The sequence below is a fragment of the Rhinoderma darwinii genome, chromosome 4 (genome assembly GCF_050947455.1).
Source record: "Rhinoderma darwinii isolate aRhiDar2 chromosome 4, aRhiDar2.hap1, whole genome shotgun sequence".
NCBI lineage: Eukaryota > Metazoa > Chordata > Amphibia > Anura > Rhinodermatidae > Rhinoderma > Rhinoderma darwinii.
The window spans coordinates 126,149,505-126,176,435 of NC_134690.1; the positions used below are offsets into that span (position 1 = coordinate 126,149,505).

General features: G+C 42.4%; 1 protein-coding gene across 2 annotated transcripts in view; it reads left to right on the forward strand.

The window, feature by feature from the left end:
• The first annotated feature begins 386 nt into the window (after positions 1 to 386).
• Positions 387 to 26,931, forward strand: part of MFSD1 (major facilitator superfamily domain containing 1) — a 51,794-nt gene continuing 25,249 nt past the window's right edge. The window contains exons 1-7 of one of the 2 annotated variants that reach the window (XM_075861553.1): positions 387 to 591; positions 11,138 to 11,190; positions 11,980 to 12,092; positions 12,902 to 12,944; positions 14,188 to 14,255; positions 15,761 to 15,869; positions 26,157 to 26,259. In XM_075861553.1, coding sequence (XP_075717668.1) covers positions 438 to 591; positions 11,138 to 11,190; positions 11,980 to 12,092; positions 12,902 to 12,944; positions 14,188 to 14,255; positions 15,761 to 15,869; positions 26,157 to 26,259 — 643 coding nt within the window. In that variant the 5' untranslated portion in view covers positions 387 to 437. The remainder of the gene's footprint in view (positions 592 to 11,137; positions 11,191 to 11,979; positions 12,093 to 12,901; positions 12,945 to 14,187; positions 14,256 to 15,760; positions 15,870 to 26,156; positions 26,260 to 26,931) is intronic. The other variant, XM_075861552.1, reaches the window with a different exon arrangement.

Below are 26,931 nucleotides of genomic sequence, written 5' to 3' on the forward strand. Positions count from 1 at the left end.
ACACACGTGAAAAGCACGCGAGTCGCACGCGCGTATATTACGCTCATATAAATGATGCCTTCATGTTATATATTGGTGCGTTTTCACGCACCTATACGCCCACTGAAGTCAATGCACTGTGTGAATATATCATTCCGTTATTTATTAATTGAAAAAAACGTACGCAAACATAGCCCAACGAGAAGTTTTCTTTGACAACGTAGGCAACATGAAAATAGAAATGTTTCATAATTTATTACATGGAAACACAGGCGACATTTGATTTTCCTGTGAAAGTTCTCAGCATTCCCTGGTCCACATCACCGCCTAGACCGTACGAGGCAGAACGTGGAGCGTCTCCACCGTGCGGCAATGTACGCACCTTTACGTCCAGTCACGTGGGATACCGTCATGTGATCGCATTAGCTCAGCAATCACGTGACTGGAGTGCAGGGAACATGGCGTTAGAAGACGAGCAGGAGGCTTTGCTCCCCGGGAGCGGTGATGTCTTTCCCGGCAGCGCACCACTGCGGCAGATGCCAGCTATCTGTGACCCCAGCAGGTTTGCTCACCGGATCGTGGTGCTGATGCTCATGTGTTTTTTGGGCTTTGGTGAGTGAGCAGCAGTGTCTGCGGTTATCACACCAGGAAGTGTGCACATGTTGTTATGAGAGGGGGGAGGGGGAGGTTGGCTCTTCATCTGTAGATCAGGCAGTAGCACTTGCTGGGGGTTGTCGTTCTACACTGGCTTGGAAGCGCTTGGTACCAGGACATGTTTATAAATCGGTAAAGCGGTTGTCCCACTAATAATTTATAGATATACCATGAAAGTGATTTGTGGTGGTCTGACTGCTGGGACCCACACTAATGCTGGGAATGGGGGTGCCCGGAGCAGTTGGCAGCAAGGTTTGGTTACTTTCTATAATAGACTGAAAGCGCCAGTCGCTGCACCACCCATGGAGAGGGATTACATGTGTGTGCCCACTATTCCAATGCCTGGTATGACTGTTATTATTTGGGGTCCCCACACACCGCACTTATACGGCGTATCCAGTGCAGCCCACTAATATTGTGGTTTCTATCTGCTGTCTGGTGCATTTCCTAAGTGTATTTCTTGCGGCAGTATCCCAGGTCTCTGCTGTATACTTCTGTTAGACATCTGTTTTCTCACAGTCAATGGAAATATCAGGCTGTGGTGCCCGCTGCTGTCCAGAGGCCACATATGAGCATGCTATCAGGGTGGTAAGGCTGCCCACACGTGACATGCATGGCTTGCCTCCTTATCCCCTCTAAAATAAATACGTGCACACAGCTGGCAGCTTGTTCCTATGGCCGGACTTGCATCCAGTCCTGTTAGCAGCAATGCCTGTTCTCGTCGGTGGTTAGGCTCGCCAGCTGCTCATAGGCCACTTACAGATGGCATCCACTGATGTCTTTAGCCCCTTGGTTCCTGAACTGCAAAGACTGGCTATAGGAAAGGTCTATTTGGCATTAGTCAGGAGCCATTGTTAAGGTTTGTCCCCTGTGAAACCCCATATGTTATTTGCTGAGGGTGCAAGATTTGGTTTCCTCTGCAGTCTGCCACAGAAAAATCTATTGTGGAAAATACTCCGCTAATCTGCCCTGTGTGAACACACCCTTAAAGAGGATCTGTCACCAGATTATCAATTCTCTATCTCCTAACTAATCGGCGCTTTCCTGCTGATAACCATAGGGTGAATTGTTTAAAAAAAAAAAAACGTTTATAAGGCTTTGTTCACATCTGCGCTAGGGCTCTATTCCGTCTGAGCTTTCTGTCGGAACGGAGCCCTGACAGACACAAACGGAAAACATTTCCGTTTCCATCACCATTGATTTCAATAGTGACGTATCCGGTGCCAATGGCTTCCGTTTGTCTCCGTTGTGCAAGGGTTCAGTCGTTTTGACGGAATCAATAGCGTAGTCGACTGCCCTATTCCGTCAAAACGAAGGAAACCTTACACCACTGAGACAAATGGAAACCATTGGCACCGGATCCGTCACCATTGAGATAAACCTATGGTTTCCGTTTGTGTCTGTCCGGACTCTGTTCCGATGGAAAGCTCAGACGGAACAGAGTCCTAGCGCAGATGTGAATGAAGCCTTATTTGCAAAGTTATGAGTGTTTTTATAAATATGCTAATGTGTCTCTAATAGCCAAATAGGAGGCGACTCTCTTTTCACTCTGGGCGGTGTAATGTTTTCTGTATGACGCTGTCCAATCGGCATACAGCTTCTCTCCCTTCCCAGCAACACAGAGTGATCATATAGTATACAGCTTCTCTCCTTTCCCAGCAACACAGCGGGATCATATAGTATACAGCTTCTCTCCCTTCCCAGCAACACAGCTGGATCATATAGTATACAGCTTCTCTCCCTTCCCAGCAACACCGCGTGATCATATAGTATACAGCTTCTCTCCTTTCCCAGCAACACCGCGTGATCATATAGTATACAGCTTCTCTCCTTTCCCAGCAACACCGCGTGATCATATAGTATACAGCTTCTCTCCCTTCCCAGCAACACCGCGTGATCATATAGTATACAGCTTCTCTCCCTTCCCAGCAACACCGCATGATCATGTAGTATACAGCTTCTCTCCCTTCCCAGCAACACAGCGGGATCAAATAGTATACAGCTTCTCTCCTTTCCCAGCAACACCGTGTGATCATGTAGTATACAGCTTCTCTCCCTTCCCAGCAACACTGCATGATCATGTAGTATACAGCTTCTCTCCCTTCCCAGCAACACAGCGTGATCATATAGTATACAGCTTCTCTCCCTTCCCAGCAACACAGCAGGATCAGATAGTATACTGCTTCTCTCCCTTCCCAGCAACACAGCGGGATCATGTAGTATACAGCTTCTCTCCCTTCCCAGCAACACAGCGGGATCAAATAGTATACTGCTTCTCTCCCTTCCCAGCAACACCGCGTGATCATGTAGTATACAGCTTCTCTCCCTTCCCAGCAACACAGCGGGATCATATAGTATACAGCTTCTCTCCTTTCCCAGCAACACCGCGTGATCTTATAGTATACAGCCTCCATTCCCGACTATGTATTGCACTGGCGATATCTCCGGTTATTTCACAGCTAGAACTGCGATCCTGGTGTCATATTAGAATCTTCCCCTTTCATATGACACCAGAACCGCTGTTCTGGTGGTCCGCTGTATGTCCGCAGTACTAAACTGCTGGACATACGGCTACCACTGTCCCATTCACATCTTACCAAGCGCAATACAATACAGATTTCTACATTCCTGTGGAGTTAATATAAAGGCTATGCAAACCTTTGAAATCATGTGTTTAATTTTTTTTTAATAAAAATGTTTATTAGTGTGTTTGTGCAACTTTCTAAATCCTTTTTTATTTGAAAGTTGTTTTTACTGTTTGAGATACAGCTGCTTTGTATGATGTATACAGAGCATTCACACATGGACATGCTTTTGGCCTCCTTTGGGCTAATGGAGCCCTATGGACACATTTAGCACGTACGTTGTGAGATTTACCGACATACATACTAAACGTTGGACTTAAATGCAATGTGATCCGTGCCTAACATGTGTTTTTTTATTTAGGGTTATCTTGTACTTTTTTTTTTCCCCAGGTATTTTTGAAGTGCTATGGAGAAAAAAAACACCCCACTTATAGCATGATGTGTTTTCATAAAATCGCCACTGTCCAAAACCCTATGCAGGAATTTTTTGAAGACTGATGTATCATAGGCTAGTCTTAAAGGGAATGTGTTGCTAGAAATTTTTTGTTTTAATTTTTTCACAAGTCACGAAATATTATAAATTAGATTCTAATTTATAACATTTCCATGTGCTGGTCACTAGAGGGAGTGATTTCCCAAAATTGCAGCATTGGCATGTGGAAAAGCAACCTCATTGCTTTATGCTGCCAATTTGGGGTAGACACACGCTCTAGTGTGCTCACACAAGCCCCCTCCTTTATCCTGGCTAGTGCCAGGAGAAGGGGGGGTTGAATCTTCAAACCTCCTACACTGTGTGCCGCCATTTTCTGAGCGAATGCACAGTGTAAGAGGATTAGATACAGTATAACACGAACATACACAGACATAACTTACCTGCTCCTGCCACCGCTGCCGTCTCCGCTCCTATTCGCATAAGGCCGAAGCCGCGATCGGAAATCGTCATCTTACTGTCCGGCCGCGGCTTCCGGTCCACGTGAAAATGGCGCCGGATTTCGCTCTGCCGAAGACCTTGCTTTTGGTCTATGTGGGAACGGCGCATGCGCCGTTCCCACACAGACGGCGTACGCTATAATGAATGGAACGGCTCCTGTTCGCATTCTCTATAAGTATGTATGTGCCGTATTCCATCTCTGTATGTGTCGCTAATGGACAGATACAGAGATGAAAAAAAAAATAGCAGCCCCCATAGAGAAGTAAAAGTAAGAAAAAAGTACAACACAACAACACAAATAAATAAAACTTATTTTAATAACATACTAAAAGCAATATTATATATACATTTTTTTTCATGACACCTTCCCTTTAAATAGCCGTGCCCACTGTGTATATATATATATAGTAACTTCTGGGTATAGTTGGATGACTGGTTTTATGGGGGAATTTTTGTGCTCGAGGTGTTCGTTTAAATACTGTTGTTAGGAATGTCCATATGTTCTCCGAGACGTCACAAGGTAGATGTAGGTAAATACTGGATTATCAGGGAGTCGGCAGTCTGTTACTAATACCTGGGATTAGCTGGGCAGATATATACATGATTCCAGTGCGCTTTTAGACCACGTTCAGACGTTTCAGAATTGCTGGGCATTTTGGGTGCAGATTTCGCCCTAAAAAAAAATCTGCAGCTATTTGCAGTACAATACATGTGAATGGGGTTTTCTAAATCCGTGCAGAAATCAGAGCATTCTGCAGATTTTACATTTACAAATCCACAATAAAGTTGGTGGCAATATCCTCATCTCTACGACGTGGTGGCGTTTCCTAAGGATGTATTTACATCGTGACAAAATACGACTCGTATAAATACACCCTAAACCTACAGTGAGGTAAGTTATTTTGATTGCGGAAGGTCTAGCTCCACCTTTTAAAGGGGTATTCCCAGAATCCACAGGATAGGTGATAATTGTTGAACAGGGGTGCCGAACATTGAATGGAGGGGTGGTCGAGCATGTGTGCTGACATTCAATTCAAAGTCTATGGTTAGGTGATAATTGTCCATACCCTTTAATGACACTTCTATTTGCTTATCTAGTAATTTCTCAAGGCTGTCCGTGACGTGTCAATTTTGCCTATGTGTATGTCCACACTGGGCGGATTAACTGCAGATTTTTTTATAACTCGTTTCATTGTTGAAAATCTGCGGCGTATTACAGTAGCAGCAAAATGGAGGGATAACACGGTGTGGAAAAAATCAGCTGAGAAAACGTTCATAAATTGCAGTTTTGTTGCGGGTTTTTCACCATTGAGTCACAAAAAGCACAATTTGGTGCAGTCTTCTGGCTGAAATTCCCTTCTGGTTTTAGGCCGGATACGCTGTGTACTTTTGCTCCGCATATCCGGCCTGTGTGAGCAAACCCTAAAGCTGGTTTCACATGATGCGTTTTTGAACTGTTGGGAAGAAAAATGCATTAAAAAAAAGCATGCGTTTAATTACCCATGCGTTCTACAAAGTGTTTCGGCTGTAATCTGCCTTTAAATTGATTAGTCATAGACTTCGGCCCCATGCACACGACCGTAAAATTTCCCGTAATTACGGTCTGTAATTATGGAGCAATTCATTTCTATGGCCGATGGACACCTTCCCGTATATTTGTCCTATTTTTTTTTTTTTTTCATTTTACGGACCGTGCTCCCATACTTTATAATGGGAGCACGGACGGCCGTGCCCATAATTATCGGTTGTAATTATGGGCACGGTCGTGTGCATGGAGCCTTACAGCGGAAATCCACAGAAAAGAGAGACGAGGCAGCACTTCCAAAAAAAAATGGGAATGAATTTACCAACCAGTGCAACCTTTTTCAAGCCATGCTTGAGAAGGGTCCTGTTGGACTGGAACGTCGCACTGGTGAGTGAATAAATTCCCATTTATTTTGGAAGTGCTGCCTCGTCTCTCTTTGCTGTGGATTTCATTTGAGGGACATTGGATCAGGTTACTTTGAGGTTTGCACCTATTACTTTGCATTTATCCTATGTCTCCGGTGCTGTGATAACCCTCCCTCTTTATACTTACAGCTGATACTCTTTGGAAAATGCATAGGTAATTAAAAAATGCATATGTTCCAAAAAAAGCATGCGTTTTTCTATCCAACAGTTCAAAAATGCAACCTGTGAACCCAACCTTATTCTACTACTTTAAGTCTAATAATAGATCGCTGCGTTCCTAACAGTGAGGTTTTTAAGGGCTCGTTCAGACTAGCGTGATTCTCGTCCATGTGCGGTGCGTTGAAGCAACGCACAGCACACTATTCACACATGCGTGAGTTTTCACACAGCGTGTGTCTGTTGTGTGAAACTCACTGCTTGTTCTATGTTGGTACGTTTTCACACACCTAGTCGCCCATTGAAGTCAATGGGTGCGTGAAAACCACAGACAGCACAAGGACGCACGTCCGTGTTTCACGCATCAAGTGCGTGAAAAACACATGCCACACGCGAAGCACACTAATACAAAATGCAACGCACACGGACAGATTTACACGTGTTTTTTACGCTCGTAAATCTGTCCCGATCGTGCGAATGTAGCCTAAGGGTATGTGCACACACACTAAATACGTCCGTAATCGACGGACGTATTTCGGCCGCAAGTCCCGGACCGAACACAGTGCAGGGAGCCGGGCTCCTAGCATCATACTTATGTACGATGCTAGGAGTCCCTGCCTCGCTGCAGGACAACTGTCCCGTACTGTAATCATGATTACAGTACGGGACAGTTGTCCTGCAGCGAGGCAGAGACTCCTAGCATCGTACATAACTATGATGCTAGGAGCCCGGCTCCCTGCACTGTGTTCGGTCCGGGACTTGCGGCCGAAATACGTCCGTCAATTACGGACGTATTTAGTGTGTGTGCACATACCCTAACACTGAAGGGTGAACAGCTGCCAGGCCCCATCTTCCTACCACTACAGGCCCTGGCGGCAGCAGTTTGCCAGCATGTAGTCTACTTATGGGGTCAGAATACAGGCTTCTGTAACATCCGAGGTGGTAGACGGAGCAGGCAGATAACTGGTAATTGTGATAGCAGCTAGCTCCATTACTGCAGTACAGCATGTCTGCTAATAAACGTACATTAAATTCTATCCTAAATGGTTTTCTTATATGCTAATAGACACAAGGGTGCCCAGCCTGTTCTGAACTGGGAGCAATGACCAAACTATTATTAGTTGTGTCTTGTTGTGGCAGCCATTTATGTAAGTGACAATAGGAAGTGCAGCCATATTGGTTTTCACTTCTAAATTCTTCTGAGAAACCCATTCAGTGCTGAAACCAATTTGGCTGCACTTTTAGGGTATGTTTACACGGCAGCGTCCGTTACGGCTGAAATTACGGTGCTGTTTTCAGGAGAAAACCGCTCCGTAATTTCAGCCGTAATGGCATGTGCAGGCATCTTTCTCGCTGCATCCATTATGGACGTAATTGGAGCTGTTTTTCCATTGTGTCAATGGAAAACGGCTCCATTTACGTCTGAAGAAGTGACAGGCACTTCTTTTACGCGGGCGTCTTTTTTACGCGCCGCCTTTTGACAGCGGCGCGTAAAAAAAATAAGAGTCGGCACAGAACATCGTAAAGCCCATTCAAATGAATGGGCAGATGTTTGCCGACGCTTTTGAGCCGCATTTGCGGACGTAATTCGGGGCTAAAACGCCCGAATTACGTCCGTAAATAGTGTGTGTGAACCCAGCCATACATTACTGATCAGATAGAACCTTTTCCAAAGTCCGTGTAGTGGTCATGTTTAGGGCTCATTCAGACGAGCGTGTCACACAGACTCCTGTATTTCAATGGGGCTGTTCACACGACTGTTTCAACAGAGCGTGTGAAGGGTCAGTGAAAAAATAGGACGTGTCCTATTTTACTGCGTGTCACACATCCCTTCATAGACTCTATGCCGATGCTTGTCTGAATGTAGCCTAAGTCTGGGGGTGTCCTGTATGCGGAGAGCCATCATCCCATATACTCCAGACCTATATTGACGTTTACTTGTCCAGTTTAACCCATTAGTGCCTTCTTACGGCGCTGCATCAGAATAAATGAACAGCGCAGGGAGCCGTTAAATCTCCCTGCTCTCAGATGCCTGTCCGTTTTAGACGGACAGGCATAATACACTGCAATACAGAAGTATTGCAGTGTATTATAAATGTGATCGGATTATAGCATAGTGAAGTCCCCTAGTGGGACTAGTAAAAAAAAAGTGAAAAAAAAAAAATGCCAAACCCACTTTTCCCCCTTACAAACTGCTTTATTATTAACAAACAAAATAAAGTAAAAAAGTTATACATATTTGGTATCGCCGCGTCCGTAACGACCCCAACTATAAACTTATTACATCATTTAACCTGCACGGTGAACGTAGTAAAAAATAAATAAAAAAAACATTCAAAAATTGCTGTTTTCTTTTGAATCCAGCCTTAAAGAGGCTCTGTCACCAGATTTTGCAACCCCTATCTCCTATTGCAGCAGATCGGCGCTGCAATGTAGATTACAGTAACGTTTTTATTTTTAAAAAACGAGCATTTTTGGCCAAGTTATGACCATTTTCGTATTTATGCAAATGAGGCTTGCAAAAGTCCAACTGGGCGTGTTGAAAAGTAAAAGTACAACTGGGCGTGTATTGTGTGCGTACATCGGGGCGTGTTTACTACTTTTACTAGCTGGGCGTTGTGTATAGAAGTATCATCCACTTCTCTTCAGAACGCCCAGCTTCTGGCAGTGCAGACACAGCCGTGTTCTCGAGAGATCACGCTGTGACGTCACTCACAGGTCCTGCATCGTGTCAGACGAGCGAGGACACATCGACACCAGAGGCTACAGTTGATTCTGCAGCAGCATCAGCGTTTGCAGGTAAGTAGCTACATCGACTTACCTGCTAACGCAGATGCTGCTGCAGAATCATCTGGTGCCGATGTGTCCTCGCTCGTCTGACACGATGCAGGACCTGTGAGTGACGTCACAGCGTGATCTCTCGAGAACACGGCTGTGTCTGCACTCCCAGAAGCTGGGCGTTCTGAAGAGAAGTGGATGATACTTCTATACACAACGCCCAGCTAGTAAAAGTAGTAAAAACGCCCCGATGTACGCACCTAATACACGCCCACTTGGACTTTTACTTTTAAACACACCCACTTGGACTTTTGCAAGCCTCATTTGCATAAATACGAAAATGGTCATAACTTGGCCAAAAATGCTCGTTTTTAAAAAATAAAAACGTTACTGTAATCTACATTGCAGCGCCGATCTGCTGCAATAGCAGATAGGGGTTGCAAAATCTGGTGACAGAGCCTCTTTAAAAAAAAGTGATAAAAAGTCGCATCTACTCCAAAATGGTACTGATAAAAACAAGTCTACCCGCAAAAAAAAAGCCCTCATACAACCGCATCGGCGGAAAAATAAGAGTTATGGCTCTTAAAATATCGAGACACAAAAACAAATAATTTTGAAAAAAAGTGTTTTCACTGTGTAAAAGTAGTAAAACCTACAAAAACTATACAAATTTGGTATTGTTGCAATCGTAACAACCCGCTGAATAAAGTTGTGTTATTTATACAACACGGTAAACGGCGTAAATTTAGGACGCAAAAAAGTGTGGCGAAATTGCTGTTTTTTTTAAAAGTTAATCAATAAATTCTATGTACCCCAATATGGTGCTATTAAAATTTACAACTTATCCCGCAAAAAAACAAGACCTTATACAGCAACGTCGACGCAAAAGTAAAAAAGTTAAAGATCTTTGAATGAGACGAACTTAAAAAAACAAACCTTAAAAATAGGCTGGTCGTTAAGGGTTAAGTCCTTGTTCACTCAGATTTAGTGTGTATTCTTTTTAAGCTGAAGCTAGGAACTAAAATTTATAAAGGCCTTATACTGTAGGTTTGCTCTCGTGGATCCAATTCTGGATTTAGTTTTAAAATGAATTCAAAATCGGCACTGTGTGTACAAGGCCTAAATCTCTACTTATTATATAACCTCTGCAGTTGGTGTTATGTAGTCTCTTAGTATGTCCCTTTAATAAAACACTTAGTTGTTAGCAAGGCCTCATGCACACGACCGTAGCCATGTGCACGGCCATGATTTTCGGGTCGGCCGGACTGTCAGCCGCAGGCCGCCCGCAAATCGCGGGACATTTACATGGCTGCCGTCATTGTTTTCAATGAGCCCGGACCGCAGAAGATGTCCGTAACAGGACATGCCCGTTCTTTCTGCGGTGCGGGTTCCCGGGCCATGCACGGACCGTAAAAACTACGGTCGTGTGCATGGCCCCATAGAAAAGAATGGGGCCACAATTCTCCCGTGGATTTTCGGCGGAATTGCAGCCGCAAAAACACGTTCGTGTGCATGGGACCTAAGAGGAACTGTTTTGGCAGGATCTTGGCCTTATGACCGTTGAATAGCTAAGAGGGTTTCTTTTCCTGAGACTGCAAAACATCACAGGCAGAGTAGAGTTTTTTTTGTTGTTTTTTTTAGGTTTTTTGTTTTTTTTTTTTACCTCAACCGCATTGAAAACTGCACCAAATCGCTGTGAAAACTCATGCGTTTTTTGAGTGTGGAACTTTGATGTGGTTCTTACCGCACCTTGACCATAACGTGTGATTGGACCCTTACAATGTCCAGAGCCTTTGTTAGTTCTTTACTTTCAAATTATGGTGAGGTACACACTGGACACACACAGATCTTAAAAGGGTTATCCGGAATTATTAAAATTGGGGGTCTATCCTTAGGAGAGGCCATCAATTACAGATAAAGTGAATGGGACAGTGCTGCAATACCTCGTACAGCCACTATGAAAGTAACGGTGTGTGCAAGTAGGAAAAGAAATTAAACCAATGTAAACCATGAAGAGGCTGTGGACCCTTCAAACTGCTGATTTGTGGGGGTTGCGATCTAATATTGATGGCCTGTCCTAATTTTTTCTTTACTTTTATTTCAGGAAGTTATTTTTGCTATGACAACCCAGCAGCTTTGCAAACTCAAGTTCAACTGGTAAGTATTTAGTTTACATTTCCCAGCCAACTCCCTTTCCACCAAAATGAAATATTACATTTATGCCGACTGTTAACCCGAATTACTCCTATACATGTTCGACACGTGCCATTCAGGGCTCATGCTGCTAATAAAATATGGCTTTATTTACCCTTGTGCTTGGGAATTCTGCCCTTCCATTCATTCTTAATTGCCAAAAATAGGATCGTAACCCAGCTCAGGGTAGATAGAACAAGTTGTTGCCTCCTATCTCACCCCATGTTTTGTACCTGTGTGAGGTTATGGTATTAATATTATAAATATGTACAAATAAATATATATTAATATATATATATATATATATATATATATATATATATATATATATATATATATACATACACCCAAATTATTTGTCTGGAATAAGGTCCAAAAACATTTAGTAACCGTATATGCTGGAGGCCTAGTTGAGTACAATTTTAGATAAATAGCAAGGGGTTAAGAAGTTTAGTACTTGTAAGATGCTATAGGTAGCATATTGGGGAAAATACACACGTTGCCTCCACTCCTTCATTGTGGTGTTTCCATAGCAGTAAACCTGTAAGCACTCCACGTTCCACCATGTGATCCCTCCGTGTTATGGAGCTTGCCTATTGATTGCCATTCGGGATACTGAATACGAACATGTGCAATGGGGCCTAAGGAAGACTTTATGGGGTTGGGGGTATTAGTGCTAGCAATAATGTTAATGAGCTATATTAAATAAAATGTTTGCTATAACAAATGGTTTTATTTTGTACTTACCTGCAGGACATGAAGGTGAACACAGCGGATTTCATGCAACTGTATGCCTTTTATTCCTGGCCCAATGTTGTACTTTGCTTCTTTGGAGGATTTCTCATTGACCGGGTGTTTGGAATTCGGTATGTTGTTTTTACAAACTAAAGTTACCCTATTTTTCGGTATTCTAGTTCGGGAGGTCAGTATAGTTTTAGCTTTTTTAAGCAGGAATATAAAGTCTGCGCAGAATAGCTATACATAATTTTCTTATACTCAAGAGGCTACAAGCTATTCTGTTTAAAGGGATTTTCCAACAGGAAATTTAAGTCCTAATGATTTTTATATTCCTCACTTACCCCCAATGTTTCATCTTGTCGGGAGTCCCTTCCTTCTAATTCTCCCTAAAGTGCACATTTATTTTACTGGAAACCTTTACAAATTGTTAACACTGGAGCATGAAAAGTAAACCTATATTAATGGGCTCTACACCTATAGCCACTTGTGCTTTAATTGTGTACTAAAATTGATATTAATATTTCTATGCAGTCACAACTTGTCCCTGAGCTGAGATCTTGGGGACCTCGGGTGTGGAAACCCTGAATTTTCCTGATTGCCAAATTGTATGTGCTCCCATTGTATGTGCTCCCATTGTATGTGCTCCCATTGTATGTGCTCCCATTGTATGTGCTCCCATTGTATGTGCTCCCATTGTGTGTGCTAACTGGGTAGCAGATTTGTATATAAGATGTATATAATGTTCTGCGAGCAGTCTTTCGAGTGTTAATGACTTCACAAAATGCGTAATCCAGGCCACGCAGACAATATCCTACATGGCAATACAGACTTTAGCTTTGTGTTACAAATGTATTCTATTGTCGTGATGATGGAAATGTAAAAAGTGCTTTGGCAGAAATGATCATTTGCATTACATTTTTTTTTTTTCTATCCACAGGTTAGGAACTATAATATTTAGCCTGTTTGTCTGTGTAGGGCAGGTAAGCACTAGTGCATCAATACATATGTCGCATTAATAAGACACAATATATATTAACCGTAATAACACAAACTTTTGTATTTAAAGGCAGACTGTCAGCCGTTTTCACCCCCAACCGCTGACACCAATAGTTAGGTATAGAGATAAAATACCAATGTCGACAATCCTTGCTTCGTTTTATGCTCCCATGTGCCGTAGGCAAATTCACTTGCAGTGTCCACAGAGCTGCGAAGCGTCGTGCATCCTGAGCGCTAACCCCTCTCCGCAGCTTACGGATGGCTCTGGATGGAACAGTGTATGAACCTGAAGACTAGTAGAGCCGTTGGTCAACTGGCGAGGGGTTAAAGCTCAGGATTCGGGACACTTTCCGGTTTGGCTGAGACTTGCAAGCTATTTTCTGCGTGGAAGACTCTTTTTTTTTTTTTACAGTTCTACAGGGACTAAGATTGTCGACAAAGGTCTGTTTCCACTATACCTAGCTAGTGATGTCAGCGGTTGTCGGGGTTAAAAACGGCTGACTGACTCCCTTGTCAGCTAAGGCTCTGTTCACATTGTTCTCACAGTTTCTGTTTTTACAGGATCCATATCGATATGGATTACTTATTTTGATCTGTTGATCGGTGTCAACGGAAACCTGATAAACCTGCTGCGTAAAATGCCGTATTTTTTATGAACGACTTAAAGGGGTTTCCCCACAAACACATGTATCCCCTATCCGCTAGACCCCCAGCGATGAGAACGGGGGAACGGAAGTGGAAGTCACATTTAATGACTGGAGCGCTGGCCAAGCATGGTTAGCAGCACTCCATTCTCATGGAGCTCTTCGGGGTACTTTAAGTCCCCCGTTCCCCTCATCGCTGGGGGTCCCAGTGGTCGGACCCCCAGTGATCACATGTTTTTGTGGTAAAAACTCTTTAATTAAAGGGCATAGTCAGGCACAAACAAAACACATCATGCCTTAGAAACCATAAGACTGCCATGTACTGTGAACAGGGTTTTCTAACTTGAATTTCACTACTATGTAGCATCTCTCCACTGCCCACATACAGTCAGACCACCTAAGACTGGTGGGAGTGATTATAATCTGAGAATCTCTTAGGGGAACAAGTTACTGCTTTATTAGCGAAGGGATATAAAAATGATGTAAATGAACGATAAGGACTAGATTCGAGGGGGTCACTGGTTTTTTTTTAAATTTAATTTAGTACTGTATGTGTTCATATTGTCTGAATTGTACTTTTCAGGTGATCTTTGCAGCAGGTGCTCTGTTTAATGCTTTCTGGCTAATGGAAGCTGGTCGACTGGTATTTGGGTAAGAAGAGAGCAATTTAGAAATGTTTTATTTATAACATATGTTCACTAAATTCACAGGAACTAATTCCATATAGGAGTTGTAAAGGTGTGGTGTTGGGGCTTATTCCGATGAGCTTTGTTAAAACTCGTCCGAGTTCTGTCCGTAAAAAAATGATGATCTTGCATCTGTTTTTTTCTGCAATTGCCTTCAGTTTGTCCGTTTTCAGTCTGCCATCTGTTTTTCATGTCCGTGAAGAAAAAAAATAAAATAAAATAAAAATGCCCTCAATTGTCCCAACCCACTAAAATCACCACCAGGATGACCAAATGACTGCAGAAACACAATTTTCTATTTCTGCATAGAGCGCATTGTGAGGTATTTCTCCTGCGTATTTTTTGTTTCGGACCATGTCTTATATTCAGGACCACAATGCTCTGCCTCTACTTCCTGGTTTTACTTCGCAAGTGTCTCCAGGCAACCATCCGTGAAAAGCGGAGCGCAACGGAACCAATGACATCCGCGTAGCTAATGTTTTTCACGGAGACCCATTGATTTCAATGGGTCATTCCGATGTGAAAAACGGACAAAGAGCATACTGCGACTTTTTGAATATCTGATGACTGGTCCGTGGAAATCAATAATGTTGTCTTAATTGGCTCATAAACTACAATGATTCCGTGTTTACTCCGGGTGGTGTCCGTTTTATACTCGAGCAGCACCCAGACGAAAAAATGTGTTAAAAAATTGTTTGTCTGACTGCGTTTTAATTGTATATTACAGTGTGTCTACTCACACGTTGTAATACATATTAATCTAAAATATTGGTGCTGGTGAGCGACTGCAAATTCTATTGGTGCAATAGAGAAAATAATTGTTCAATCCGCCCCATCCTACTTGTGTTGCAAAGAGCTGGGAGTCGTTACCTAAACTTGTATGTGAGCAGTTCTGGGCTCGCTTATTTCTACAGGCTCGTCCTAGCGTTGGCTGTAAGGACGGGCATGCTTCAGTGGAGTTATATTGCAGTAGGCTCATCTCTGTAGCTGCTGGCACATATTTTGAGATTAATCCAGCCTGTAATAACTCCTGCATCATTAGGACAGCCCCTCAAAATGCCTTGTTAGGGCATATGGACATCATAAAGGGGGCTCCTGTTTGGGACTCCCTTCTATGGGCCAAATTGCAGAACCGTTAACCAGCAGCGTTTCTTGTTCTGGTGAAGATGGGCTGTCCATGTATTACGTTTATCTGAATGGCTGCCGTTTAATACTACATATTCCCTGCTCTCGTATTAAAGAGGTCATCTTTGGTAAGGCAACCTCTTTGCGTTAAATTGTTGGCACCTTATTGAATTATTTATATAGGATAAGGAATGCAATTCTAGTTATATGTGGTGCATATTTTTCTCCATATTAGCAAAGCCCATTTGGGATGCAATAAAGGTAGAATCATATATTCCTTTCCAATATAAAAGGTTCTATTACTGGTTCCATGGCAGACTTTTCCATATTCACCGTTTCTTTCAGTATTGGTGGGGAATCGCTTGCTGTTGCGCAGAACACATATGCAGTCAGTTGGTTCAAAGGAAAGGAACTGAACCTGGTGTTTGGATTGCAGCTCAGTATGGCCAGAGTGGTGAGTTACAGAGAATCCATTCATTACTGGTTTACCGATGCTACAGTATTGGGACAATGTTGTGCAGTTTTCTGGAAAAAATATTCTCTTATATGAGTAGCTGCGTATTAACTTTTCTGCATTTTCGCTGATTTACAACTATAAATGACCTACATATAGATGAATCAAGTGTAACGTTCAATGTTTTTTTTCACTTGTATTCCCAGGATAAGCCATAAATGTGTAATAAGTGGAGGGCGGCTAACTCTTTATTTAGTCTCCTCCTGGATGCAATAGATTTGGCTCAGGGTTTTCATGTCTAAAGGGTTGGTCATCAAAAACATTTTTTTAACCCTTTCCCGCTCTGGCCACTTTTGACCTTCCTGACAGAGCCTCATTTTTCAAATCGGACGTGTCACTTTATGTGGTAATAACTTCGGAATGCTTTCACCTATCCAAGTGAGGCATCATTTAGACGAGCGTAATAGACGCTCGTGCTTTTCACGCGTGTCGTACGCACCTATATTAGTCTATGGGGCAGTGCAGACAGTCCGTGAGTTTTGCGCAGCGTGAGTCCGCTGCGTAAAACTCACGACATGTTCTATATTTCTGAGTTTTTTGCGCATCACGCACCCATTGAAGTCAATGGGTGCGTGAAAACCATGCAGGTCGCATGGAAGCTTCCGTGTGAACTGCGTGGTTCACGCAACAGCTGTCATTCTCTGAATGTAAACCGAAAAGTACCACGTGCTTTTCTGTTTACAAACATCCAAACGGAGTGTCAAAATGATGGCGGCTGTGAGAAAATCTCGCAGCCGCGCATCATACACTGATGACACACGCAGCTGTTAAGTGCCTTTTGCGCACGCGAAACGCCGCGTTTTTTGCGTGCACAAAACGCACACGCTCATGTAAATCGGGCCTCATTCTGAGATTGTTTTCTCGTGACACATTGGACTTTGTTACCGGCAAGATTTGCTCGATACATTCAGTATTTAATTGTGAAAACACCAAAACTTAGCGAAAAATTAGCATTTTTCTAAATTTAAATGTATCTGCTTGTAAGACAGGCAGTTATAACACACACAACTGTTGCTAATTAACATCCCCCATATGTCTACTTTATATTTGCATTGTTTTTTTGAACATCTTTTTATTTTTCTAGGACGTTAGAAATTAGCAATTTCTCACGTTTTCAAGAAAATGGCAAAAGGCTATTTTCATGGACCAGTTCAGCCGTGAAGTGGCTTTTAGGGCCTTATATATTAGGAACCCCCAATAAGTCTCGCCCTATTTTAAAAATGTCACCCCTCAAAGTATTCAAAACATCATTTAGAAGGTTTCTTAACCCTTCAGACATTTCACAGGAATTAAAGCAAATTAGAGGTGAAATGTACAAATAACATTTTTTTTTTTTTTTGTCACACAAAATTTTGCCAGGGAAACGCAACCCAATACTTATTGCCCAGAGTCTGCAGTTTTTAGAAACATACCACACGTGACGCTAGTGTGGTAATGGACTGAAGCACAGGCCTCAGAAGCAAAGGAGCACCCAGTGGATTTTGGGCCTCCTTTTTAGTAGAATATATTTGAAGGGCTCTTGCGGTGCCAAAACAGTGGAAATCCCCCAAAAGTGACCCCATTTGGGAAACTACACCCCTCGAGGAAAATGTCTAGGGGTATAATGAGCATTTTGACGATATGTGGTGCCCAGCTTGTGCCACCATGGAAAGACAGCTCTCTAATTATTATGGTGTGTTTCCTGGTTTTAGAATCACCCTACATGTGGCCCTAATCTTTTGCCTGGACGTTCGACTAGGCTCAGGAGTGAAAGCGTACCATGCGAAGTTGAGGCCTAATTTGGCGACTTAGAGTATTGGTTGACAATTACAGAGGCTCTGATGTGAAATAATAAAAGAAGCCCCTGAGAAGTGACCCTGTTTTGGAAACTACACCCCTCAAGGCATTTAGTAAGGGGTGTAGTGAGCATTTTCACCCCACAGGTCTTTTCCACAAATGAATGCACTGCGGATGGTGCAACGTATAAATAAATTTTTTTCCCTAGATATGGCATTTCAGTGGGAAATATGTCATGCCCAGCTTGTGCCACTGGAGACACACACCCCAAAAATTGTTAAAAGGGTTCTCCCGGGTATGCCGATGCCATATATGTGGAAGTAAACTGCTGTTTGGGCACACTGTAGGGTTCAGAAGGGAGGGAGCGCCATTTGGCTTTTGGAGCATGGATTTTGCTTGGTACTAGTTTTGTTTTGAGTATTACTGGTGTTTCAGTTTATAATGTGGGGGTACATGTAAGCTGGACAGAGTACATCAGGGGCATAGTCAGGGGGTATAATAATGGGGTGAAAAAAAGAATAACATCCATAGATGTGTGTTACGCTGTGAAGCAATTATTTCTGCACATTCCAGTGTCGCACTGATAAATAGTCATTACTTATCCCCCTTTTGGTCCACACTCTGCACCTTTGCAGTTTGGGGAATTTTGCTGGGAAGTGGTGTCCTGGTATAATATGGGCACCCTTGCTTCCAGCAGATATGTTTGGGCCCTACCCTTCCTGGTTCCCTAATTTTAGGGCCCTGATAAATCGCCTCTTGAAACAGAAGAAATGTTCACCTCGGGCCTGCACAACTGCATATTTTTATTTCCTGACTTATTAGAGCCTTAACTAATTTTATATTTTCATAGCGGTAGTGGCATGAGTGCTGTTTTTTTGCGCGATGAGCTGTAATTATAATTGGTACCATTTTAGGGTACATGTGACTTTTTGATGACTTTTTTTATCCTATTTTTTGAGAGACCAGGTGACCAAAAAACAGCAATCTGGCATAGTTTTATTTTTTATACAGCGATCACCATGTAAATTACATATTACTCTGCGGATCATTACGATTCCGGCGATACCAAATTTATAGCGCTTTTTTTTAATGTTTTACAACTTTTTGCACAATAAAATTACTTTTATGAAAATAATGTTTTTTCTGTCGCCATGTTGAGAACCATAACTATTTAAAGTTTTTTTCGTTGACGGAGCTTTAGTTTTTATAGGTACCATTTTCAAATACATGCAACGTTTTACTTTTTATTTCTATTTTTGTAGGGCAAAGTGGCCAAAAAACAGAAATTCTGGCATTGCTTTTTTTTGTTTTACTCCGTTCACCGCGTGGAATAAATCACATAATATTTTTATAGTTCAGGTTGGTACGGACATGGCGATACCAAATATGTATGGTTTATTTTAAAAAAATTTATATTAAAGGACTTGATAAAGGAAAAAGGGCGATTTCTGTTTTATTTTATTACTTGAAACTTTTATTATATTTTGTACAACTTTTTTTTTTTTTTTACACACTTTTCTTTATTCCCACTAGGGGACTTGAATGTCCAACTGTCAGATTTTTTTTCTAATACATTGCACTACCTATGTAGTGCAGTGTATTAGATCTGTCAGTCATTCACTGACTACAAGTCGATTAGGCATCGCCTCCGGGCAGGGCCTAATCCGCTTCCGTAATGGCAGAGCAGAAGGCCATTGTTAGGCCTCCTTTTGCCACAGCAGCAGCCGGCAGCCCTGCGATTGCAGGGCAGAGCTGCCGATCTGCTGCAAACCACTAAGGTGCAGCAATTGCTTTCGATCGCTGCATCGAAGGGGTTAATGGCAGGGATCGGAGCTAGCTGTGGTTCCTGCCGTTACAGGTGGATGTCAGCTGTAACATGCAGCTGACATCCACCGCTGGTGACGCCGGCTCATCGCCTGCTCCATCTTGTCGATGGCTACAGAATCCTTTTAGGCCCTGCCTCCAGGCAGGGCCCTGAAGGTTTCCGTTCTAGGCAGACAAGGAGGCCACTATTAGGCCTCCGGTTGCCGTTGCAGCCACCAGCCGATGAGCTGCAAACGCCTTAAATGCAGCGATTTGCTTTTGACCGCTGCATTTAAGGGGTTAATGGCGGGGATTGAAGCTTAATTCGGTCTCCGCCTCTACAGCAGGATGTAAGCTGTAAGATACAGCTGACACCCGGAGATGATGGCACTGACTCCGCTTCTGAGCCGGTGCCATCCATTTGTCGTATACTTGCAACAAATGTCGAAGGGGTGAAATTTGATTTGCACCCGTATTTTGGCGTAGAAAAGTTGCAAATATTTGCGCTATATTTTGCGCCTCTTTCCTCTCCCCACTCTTGATAAGTGGGAGGGGGCGTGGCAAACAGTGGTCTGACAAATTAAAGAGGCTCTGTCACCAGATTCTCAAATCCCTATCTCCTATTGCATGTGATCGGCGCTGCAATGTAGATAACAGTAATGTTTTTTTTTTTTGGGAAAAACTTTAATTTTTGGCCAAGTTATGAGCTATTTTATATATAGGCAAATGAGCTTTGAAATGGACAACTGGGTGTGTTTTTTTTCGTATGTCCAACTGGGCGTGTATTGTGTTTTTAACTGGGCGTGTTTACTTGTTTTACTAGCTGGGCGTTGTGAATAGAAGTGTATGATGCTGACGAATCAGTGACCAATCAGCATCATGCACTCCTCCCCATTCATTTACACAGCAGCATCATGTTCTTACTAGAACACGATGTGCAGCCACATACACAGACATTAACGTTAATCAAGTGTCCTGATAATGAATACACATGACCTCCAGCCTGGACGTCATGTGTATTCAGAATCCTGACACTTCTGAATCTTTTCTGTGAGATTCCAGCAAACCATGCGTAATCTCGCGAGATTACGAGGTAAACGAGATTTCGTTTCCCTTGCTGGAAATCTCACAGAAAAGATTCAGAAGTGTCAGGATTCTGAATACACATGACGTTCAGGCTGGAGGTCATGTGTATTCATTATCAGGACACTTGTGTATGTGGCTGCACATCGTTCTAGTAAGAACACCATGTGCTGTGTAAATGAATGGAGATGATTGTATGATGCTGACTGGTCACTGATTCGTCAGCATCATGCCCTTCTATTCACAACGCCCAGTTAGTAAATCAAGTAAACATGCCCAGTTAAAAACACAATACACGCCCAGTTGGACATACGAAAAAAAAACACGCCCAGTTGTCCATTTCAAAGCTCATTTGCATATATATAAAATAGCTCATAACTTGGCCAAAAATGAACGTTTTTAAAAAAACAAAACGTTACTGTTCTCTACATTGCAGCGCCGATCACATGCAATAGGAGATAGGGATTTGAGAATCTGGTGACAGAGCCTCTTTAAGTTTAAAGCCAAAAGGCTGTGCAAATCTACACCTACTCATAGCCGGCTTAAATGACCCTTTCTGGCTTTGGGACAGCCCATGTAGCGCCACATCAATAACGAGCTGTGCACCTCTTAATAAATGTAACACATTTTACTCCAACGCACTATAGATTAATCTCTCCATAATGCAGAGGGTGTTCTCAATTTAATGTTCTAACTGCAGCCACTTGACAAAATTGGTAGACGTTTATTAATGCTTTTACACCAGTTTTAATTCCTTTAACTCCTTCCCGCTCCTGGACGTACTATTCGGTCATGGTAGCTGTATCGTTTGCGTCCATGACCCAATAGGACGTCACCGGAGTAACGGCCGTTTCGGCCGTCTTCCCGACACATATAGGAGCTGTGACAGCTGCTGTCTCGTACAGCAGTTGCCGCAGCTCCTACAGCGGGGACCGATCGCTGTGTCCCTGCTGATTAACCCCTTAAAAGCCGCGTTCAGTAGTGATCGCTGCTTTTTAGGGGTTAAGCTACCATAGCGGCCGGTGATGGTGACTATGGCAAACGGACGCCTAACAATGGCGTCCGGCTATGCCATCGATTGAAGCCTAGTGGGTCCTGACAAAGTCAGGACCCACTATGCTTGCTGTCAGTGAGTAGCTGACAGCTCTAATACACTGCACTACGCATGTAGAGCAGTGTATTAGAATAGCGATCAGGGCCTCCTGCCCTCAAGTCCCCTAGTGGGACAAAGTAATAAAAAAATAAAGTTAAAAAAAGATGTGTAAAAATAAAAGTTTTAAAAGTAAAAATCTCCCTTTTTTCCCTTATCACTCCTTTTATTTATCTAATTTTATTAACAATAAACTACATAATTGGTATCGCCGTGTCCGTAACGGCCTCAACTACAAAATTATTTCGTTATTTATCCCGCGCGGTCAACGACGTAAAAGAAAATCATAATAAACCGAACCACAATCACAATTGTTTGGTCACTTCACCTCCCAAAAAATGGAATAAAAAGAGATCAAAAAGTCGCATGTACCGAAAAATGGTCCTGATCGAAACTACAGTTCGTTATGCAAAAAATAAGTCCTCGCACGGCTTTCTTGATGGAAAAATAAAAGTTCTGGCTCTTAGAATAAGGTAACACAAAAAGTTAATGATTTTTTACAAGTATATTTATTGTGCAAACGCCATAAGACTTAAAAAAAATATATATAAACAACTGGTATCGCCGTAATCGTATCGCCCCGCAGAATAAAGTGAAAGTCATTTATAGCGCACGGTGAACGCTGTAAAAAAATAGAATAAAAGCTGATCAAAAAGCCGCATGCACCCCATGAGAACTACAATGAATTCCTCAAGGGGTCTAGTTTCCAAAATGGGGTCACTTTTGGGGGGTTTCCACTGTTTTGGCACCACAAGACCTCTTCAAACCGGACATGGTGCCTAATAAAAAAGAGGCCTCAAAATCCACTAGGTGCTCCTTTGCTTCGGAGGCCGGTGCTTCAGTCCATTACCGCACTAGGGCCACATGTGGGATATTTCTCAAAACGGCAGAATCTGAGCAATAAATATTGAGTTGCGTTTTTCGGGTTAAACCTTTTGTGTTCTAGGAAAAAATGGTATGAAAAGGATTTTCTGACAAAAATAAATAAATATGTAAATGTCACCTCTACTTTGCTCTAAATTCCTGTGGAACACCTAAAGGGTTCATAAACTTTCTAAATGGTTTTGTGAATACTTTGAGGGGTCTAGTTTCTAAAATGGGGTGTTTCATAGGGGTTTCTAATATATGGGCCTCTCAAAGCAACTTCAGAACTGAACTGGAACCTGAAAAAATAAACAAAACGAGGCAATACTTCGCTTCTCCTAATGAGCAGCGCCCACTCCGAGATGACCCCAGTTTTGACCGTTTGTATAAACGGAGACCCCTATTAGACCGTTTCAGTGCCCGGTTTTCCCAAGCATACACCCCTGAGAAGTATTTCTATTGATGAGTCCTTGGTAGATTTTAAACGGAGGGTTCAATTCCGCGAGTACCTGCCGGGTAAGAAGGGAAGGTATGGCGTGAAGATGTATAAGCTGTTCGAGAGTGCATCAGGGCATACCTACAGATTTAGGATATATGAAGGGAAGGACAGCATTATTCAGCCCCCAGAATGCCCCCCCCCCTTACTGGGAGTGGATGCAAAAATTGTGTGGGATTTGGTGCACCCACTGCTGGACCAGGGTTACCAACTCTACCTGGATAATTTTTATACCAGCGTCCCGCTCTTCAGGTGCCTCGCTTCCAGAAGTCCTGCGGCATGCGGCACTGCTAGAAGAAATCTGAGAGGCCTCCCTAAGACTCTGCTGGGGCAAACAAGAAGGGGTGAGAGCAGGTCACAATCTAGCAGCAACATATTGTGTGTCAAATACAAGGACAAGGGAGATGTCCTTGTATTGACAACAATACATGGCCACACCAGTACCCATGTATCTGTGCGAGGTACCAGTACAGAGACCCCCAAACCAGACTGCATCCTGGGCTACAATAGGTACATGGGAGGGGTGGACTTGTCAGATCATGTCCTAAAGCCCTACAGTTCCATGCGATGTGGAATAAGAAGTTAGCCGTGCAGATCATACAGATGGCATTGTACAATGCGTACGTGCTACGTCGATGTACAGGCCAGAGGCGCACATTCCTGGAATTTCAGGAGGTGGTTATCAAGAAACAAATTTTTAGGGACCAAGAAGGGGGCACCCAGTACTTCTGGAAGCGGGGCCACAAGCATCGTACCAGGGCAAAACTTTCCAGGAGAAGTTCCCCAAACTGGCAAGAAGGGAAAAAGTCAAGAGGTGAAAAGTCTGTTATAAGGGGGGATAAGGGATATCACACACATATCAATGTGACACGTGTCCCGAAAAAACAGGGCTCTGTATGAAAGTATTTTAAAATGTATCATACAGCCCTTGATTTTTAATCTACCCCAGTTTTACTTACCCTGATGCACTCCTCACAGCTTATACCCCTCATCTTTCCCTTCTGAGCCCTGCTGTGTGCCCAGGCAGCTAACAGCCACATGTATGGTATTGCCGTACCCAGGAGAACCCACATTACAGCTTATGGGGTGTATGTCTCCGATCAAAATGCTCACTACACTTCTAGATGAATGCCTTAAGGGTGTAGTTTTTAAAACGGGGTCACTTCTTGGGGGTTTCAACTGTACTGGTACCTCAGGGGCTTCTGCATACATGACTTAGCACCAGAAAATCCCCAGTAGGCCAAATGGTGGTCCTTTCCTTCTGAGCCCTCCCATGGGCCCAAACGGCAGTTTATCCCCACAAATGGGGTATTGCCGCACTCAGGACAAATTGGGCAACAAAATGGGGTATTTTATTTCTTGTGAAAATAAGAAATTTTCAGCCAAAACTACATATTATTGGAAATAAAATTCCCAGCCCAATTCAAATAAGTTCTGTGAAGAAACTATGGGGTCTAAATGGTCACATTACCCATAAATGAATTCCTTGAGGGGTGTAGTTTCCAAAATGTGGTCGCTTTCGGTGGGTTTCCATTGCTTTGATACCTCTGGGGCTCTGCAAATGCAACCGGGCAACCGAAAACCAATCCAGCAAAATCTGGACTCCAAAGAACACATAGCATTCCTTCCCTTCTGAGGCATCCCATGAGCCCAAACGGCAGTTTATGCCCCCAAATGGGGTATTGCTGCACTCAGGAGAAATTGGGCAACAAAATGGGGTATTTTGTTCCCTGTGAAAATAAGACATTTTGATGAAAAATGACATCTTATTGGAAAAAAATGTCATTTTTTTAATTTCACAGCCCAATTCAAATACGTGCTGTGTAAAAACTGTGCGGTCAAAATGGTAACAACAACCCTAAATGAATTCCTTGAGGGGGTGCAGTTTCTGAAATGGGGTCACTTTTGGGGGACTCCTACTGTTTTGGCACCTCAACACCTCTTCAAACCTGGCATGCTGCCTAAAATATATTCTAATAAAAAAAGAGGCCTCAAAATGCACTAGGTGCTTCTTTGCTTCTGAGGCCGGTGTTTCAGTCCACGAGCACACTAGAGCCACATGTGGGACATTTCTAAAAACTGCAGAATCTGGACAATACATATTTAGTAGTGTTTCTCTGGTAAAACCTTCTGTGTTACAGAAAAAAATTGAATACATTTGAAATTCAGCAAGAAAAATTAAATTTACAAATTTCACCTCTAATTTGCTTTAATTTCTGTGAAATGCCTGAAGGGTTAAATAAACTTTCTAAATGCTGTTTTGAATACTTTGAGAGGTCTAGTTTTCAAAATGGGGTGTTTTATGGGGGTTTCTAATACATAGGCCCCTCCGAGCCACTTCGGAACCGAACAGGTACCTTAGAAAAAAGGCTATTTGAAATTTTCTTAAAAATATGAGAAATTGCTGTTTATGTTCTAAGCCTTGTAACGTCCAAGAAAAATAAAAGAATGTTCAAAAAACGATGCCAATCTAAAGTAGACATATGGAAATGTGAACTAGTAACTATTTTGGGTGATATAACCATCTGTTTTACAAGCAGATGCATTTAAATTCTGAAAAATTCTATTTTTTATAAATTTTCTCTAAATTTTGCAATTTTTCACCAATAAACACTGAATATATCGTCCAAATTTTACCACTAACATAAAGCCCAATGTGTCACGAGAAAACAATCTCAGAATCGCTTGGATAGGTTTAAGCATTCTGACGTTATTACCACATAAAGTGAAATATGTCAGATTTGAAAAATGGGCTCTGCGCCTTCAGGCCCAAACTAGGCTGCGTCCTTAAGGGGTTAAAAAATATCTGTTCTGGCACCATAATTGTGAAGGGCTTCTACCGCTTTTATGCACACAAACACCATTTGTGAAGGGAAATTGCCTTTTGGGCGCAGCAAGTAGGACTATTGATTTTTCTAAACAGCCTAAATAAATCAGACTATGCCCGGGCATCCTGGTGTTTAGTAATTTGCGCCATATTCTTCAAAAGGTCGGCACTTGGTGGGAGCTATACAGCACACTACTGTCTTAATCTGCTTTCTGGTTTTTGTTTCAGGGCAGTACTGTGAACATGAATGTCATGGGACTGGTATATGAACAGATAAAGGATGCTATGGGCTCTGCTGGTCACACAACGCTTGGTATAACCCTCATGATTGGTAAATATTTTTTTTTTCCAAATATAAAACATGTGGTCATGTTATGCATTTTTATGTGCAACTGCCTCTATAGAAAACTAGAATTATCCATCACAAACTCTCCAGAGACAGTGACACGTTTACTATTCGGTACATTCTATGCTAATATATAGTGACTTATTATTATTTAAAATCACATAAATGTATGCCTTTTTTCTTTTTTTTTTTAAATAAGTAATCTGAGATGAGAGGTAGGTTTCTTAAAAAAACACTCCGGGAGAAATTTTGTCTTTAGTGCTCACTAGCGTCATGGCTTTTGTTCTTACCAGAGCTGTGACTGTTAAGACATTTTTATTTTTATTTTAATAGAATCCTTTTGACATATAATAGGTCTTTTTTAGGCTTTTATTTATTCATTTTTATTCAAGCGAGAGAATCGCATAGCAAGGTACTTTTAGTCTGACCACCAAAAAGCAACATAAACCTGTCGGATTTTACCCTAGTGGCAGTGTAATCAGATTCTTATACATTGTGACATGCCTAGTGCAGGGCCACAGTTCGTGACCCAGGGATTCAAAAAAAGCCAAATAAAGCATTCCTGTGTTATGCACCACCCCATTAGGCAATTCTCTATCCTTAACATAGTGGGGAAAATGTACTAATGCTGTCTAACATTTAGACAGCATAAACTTG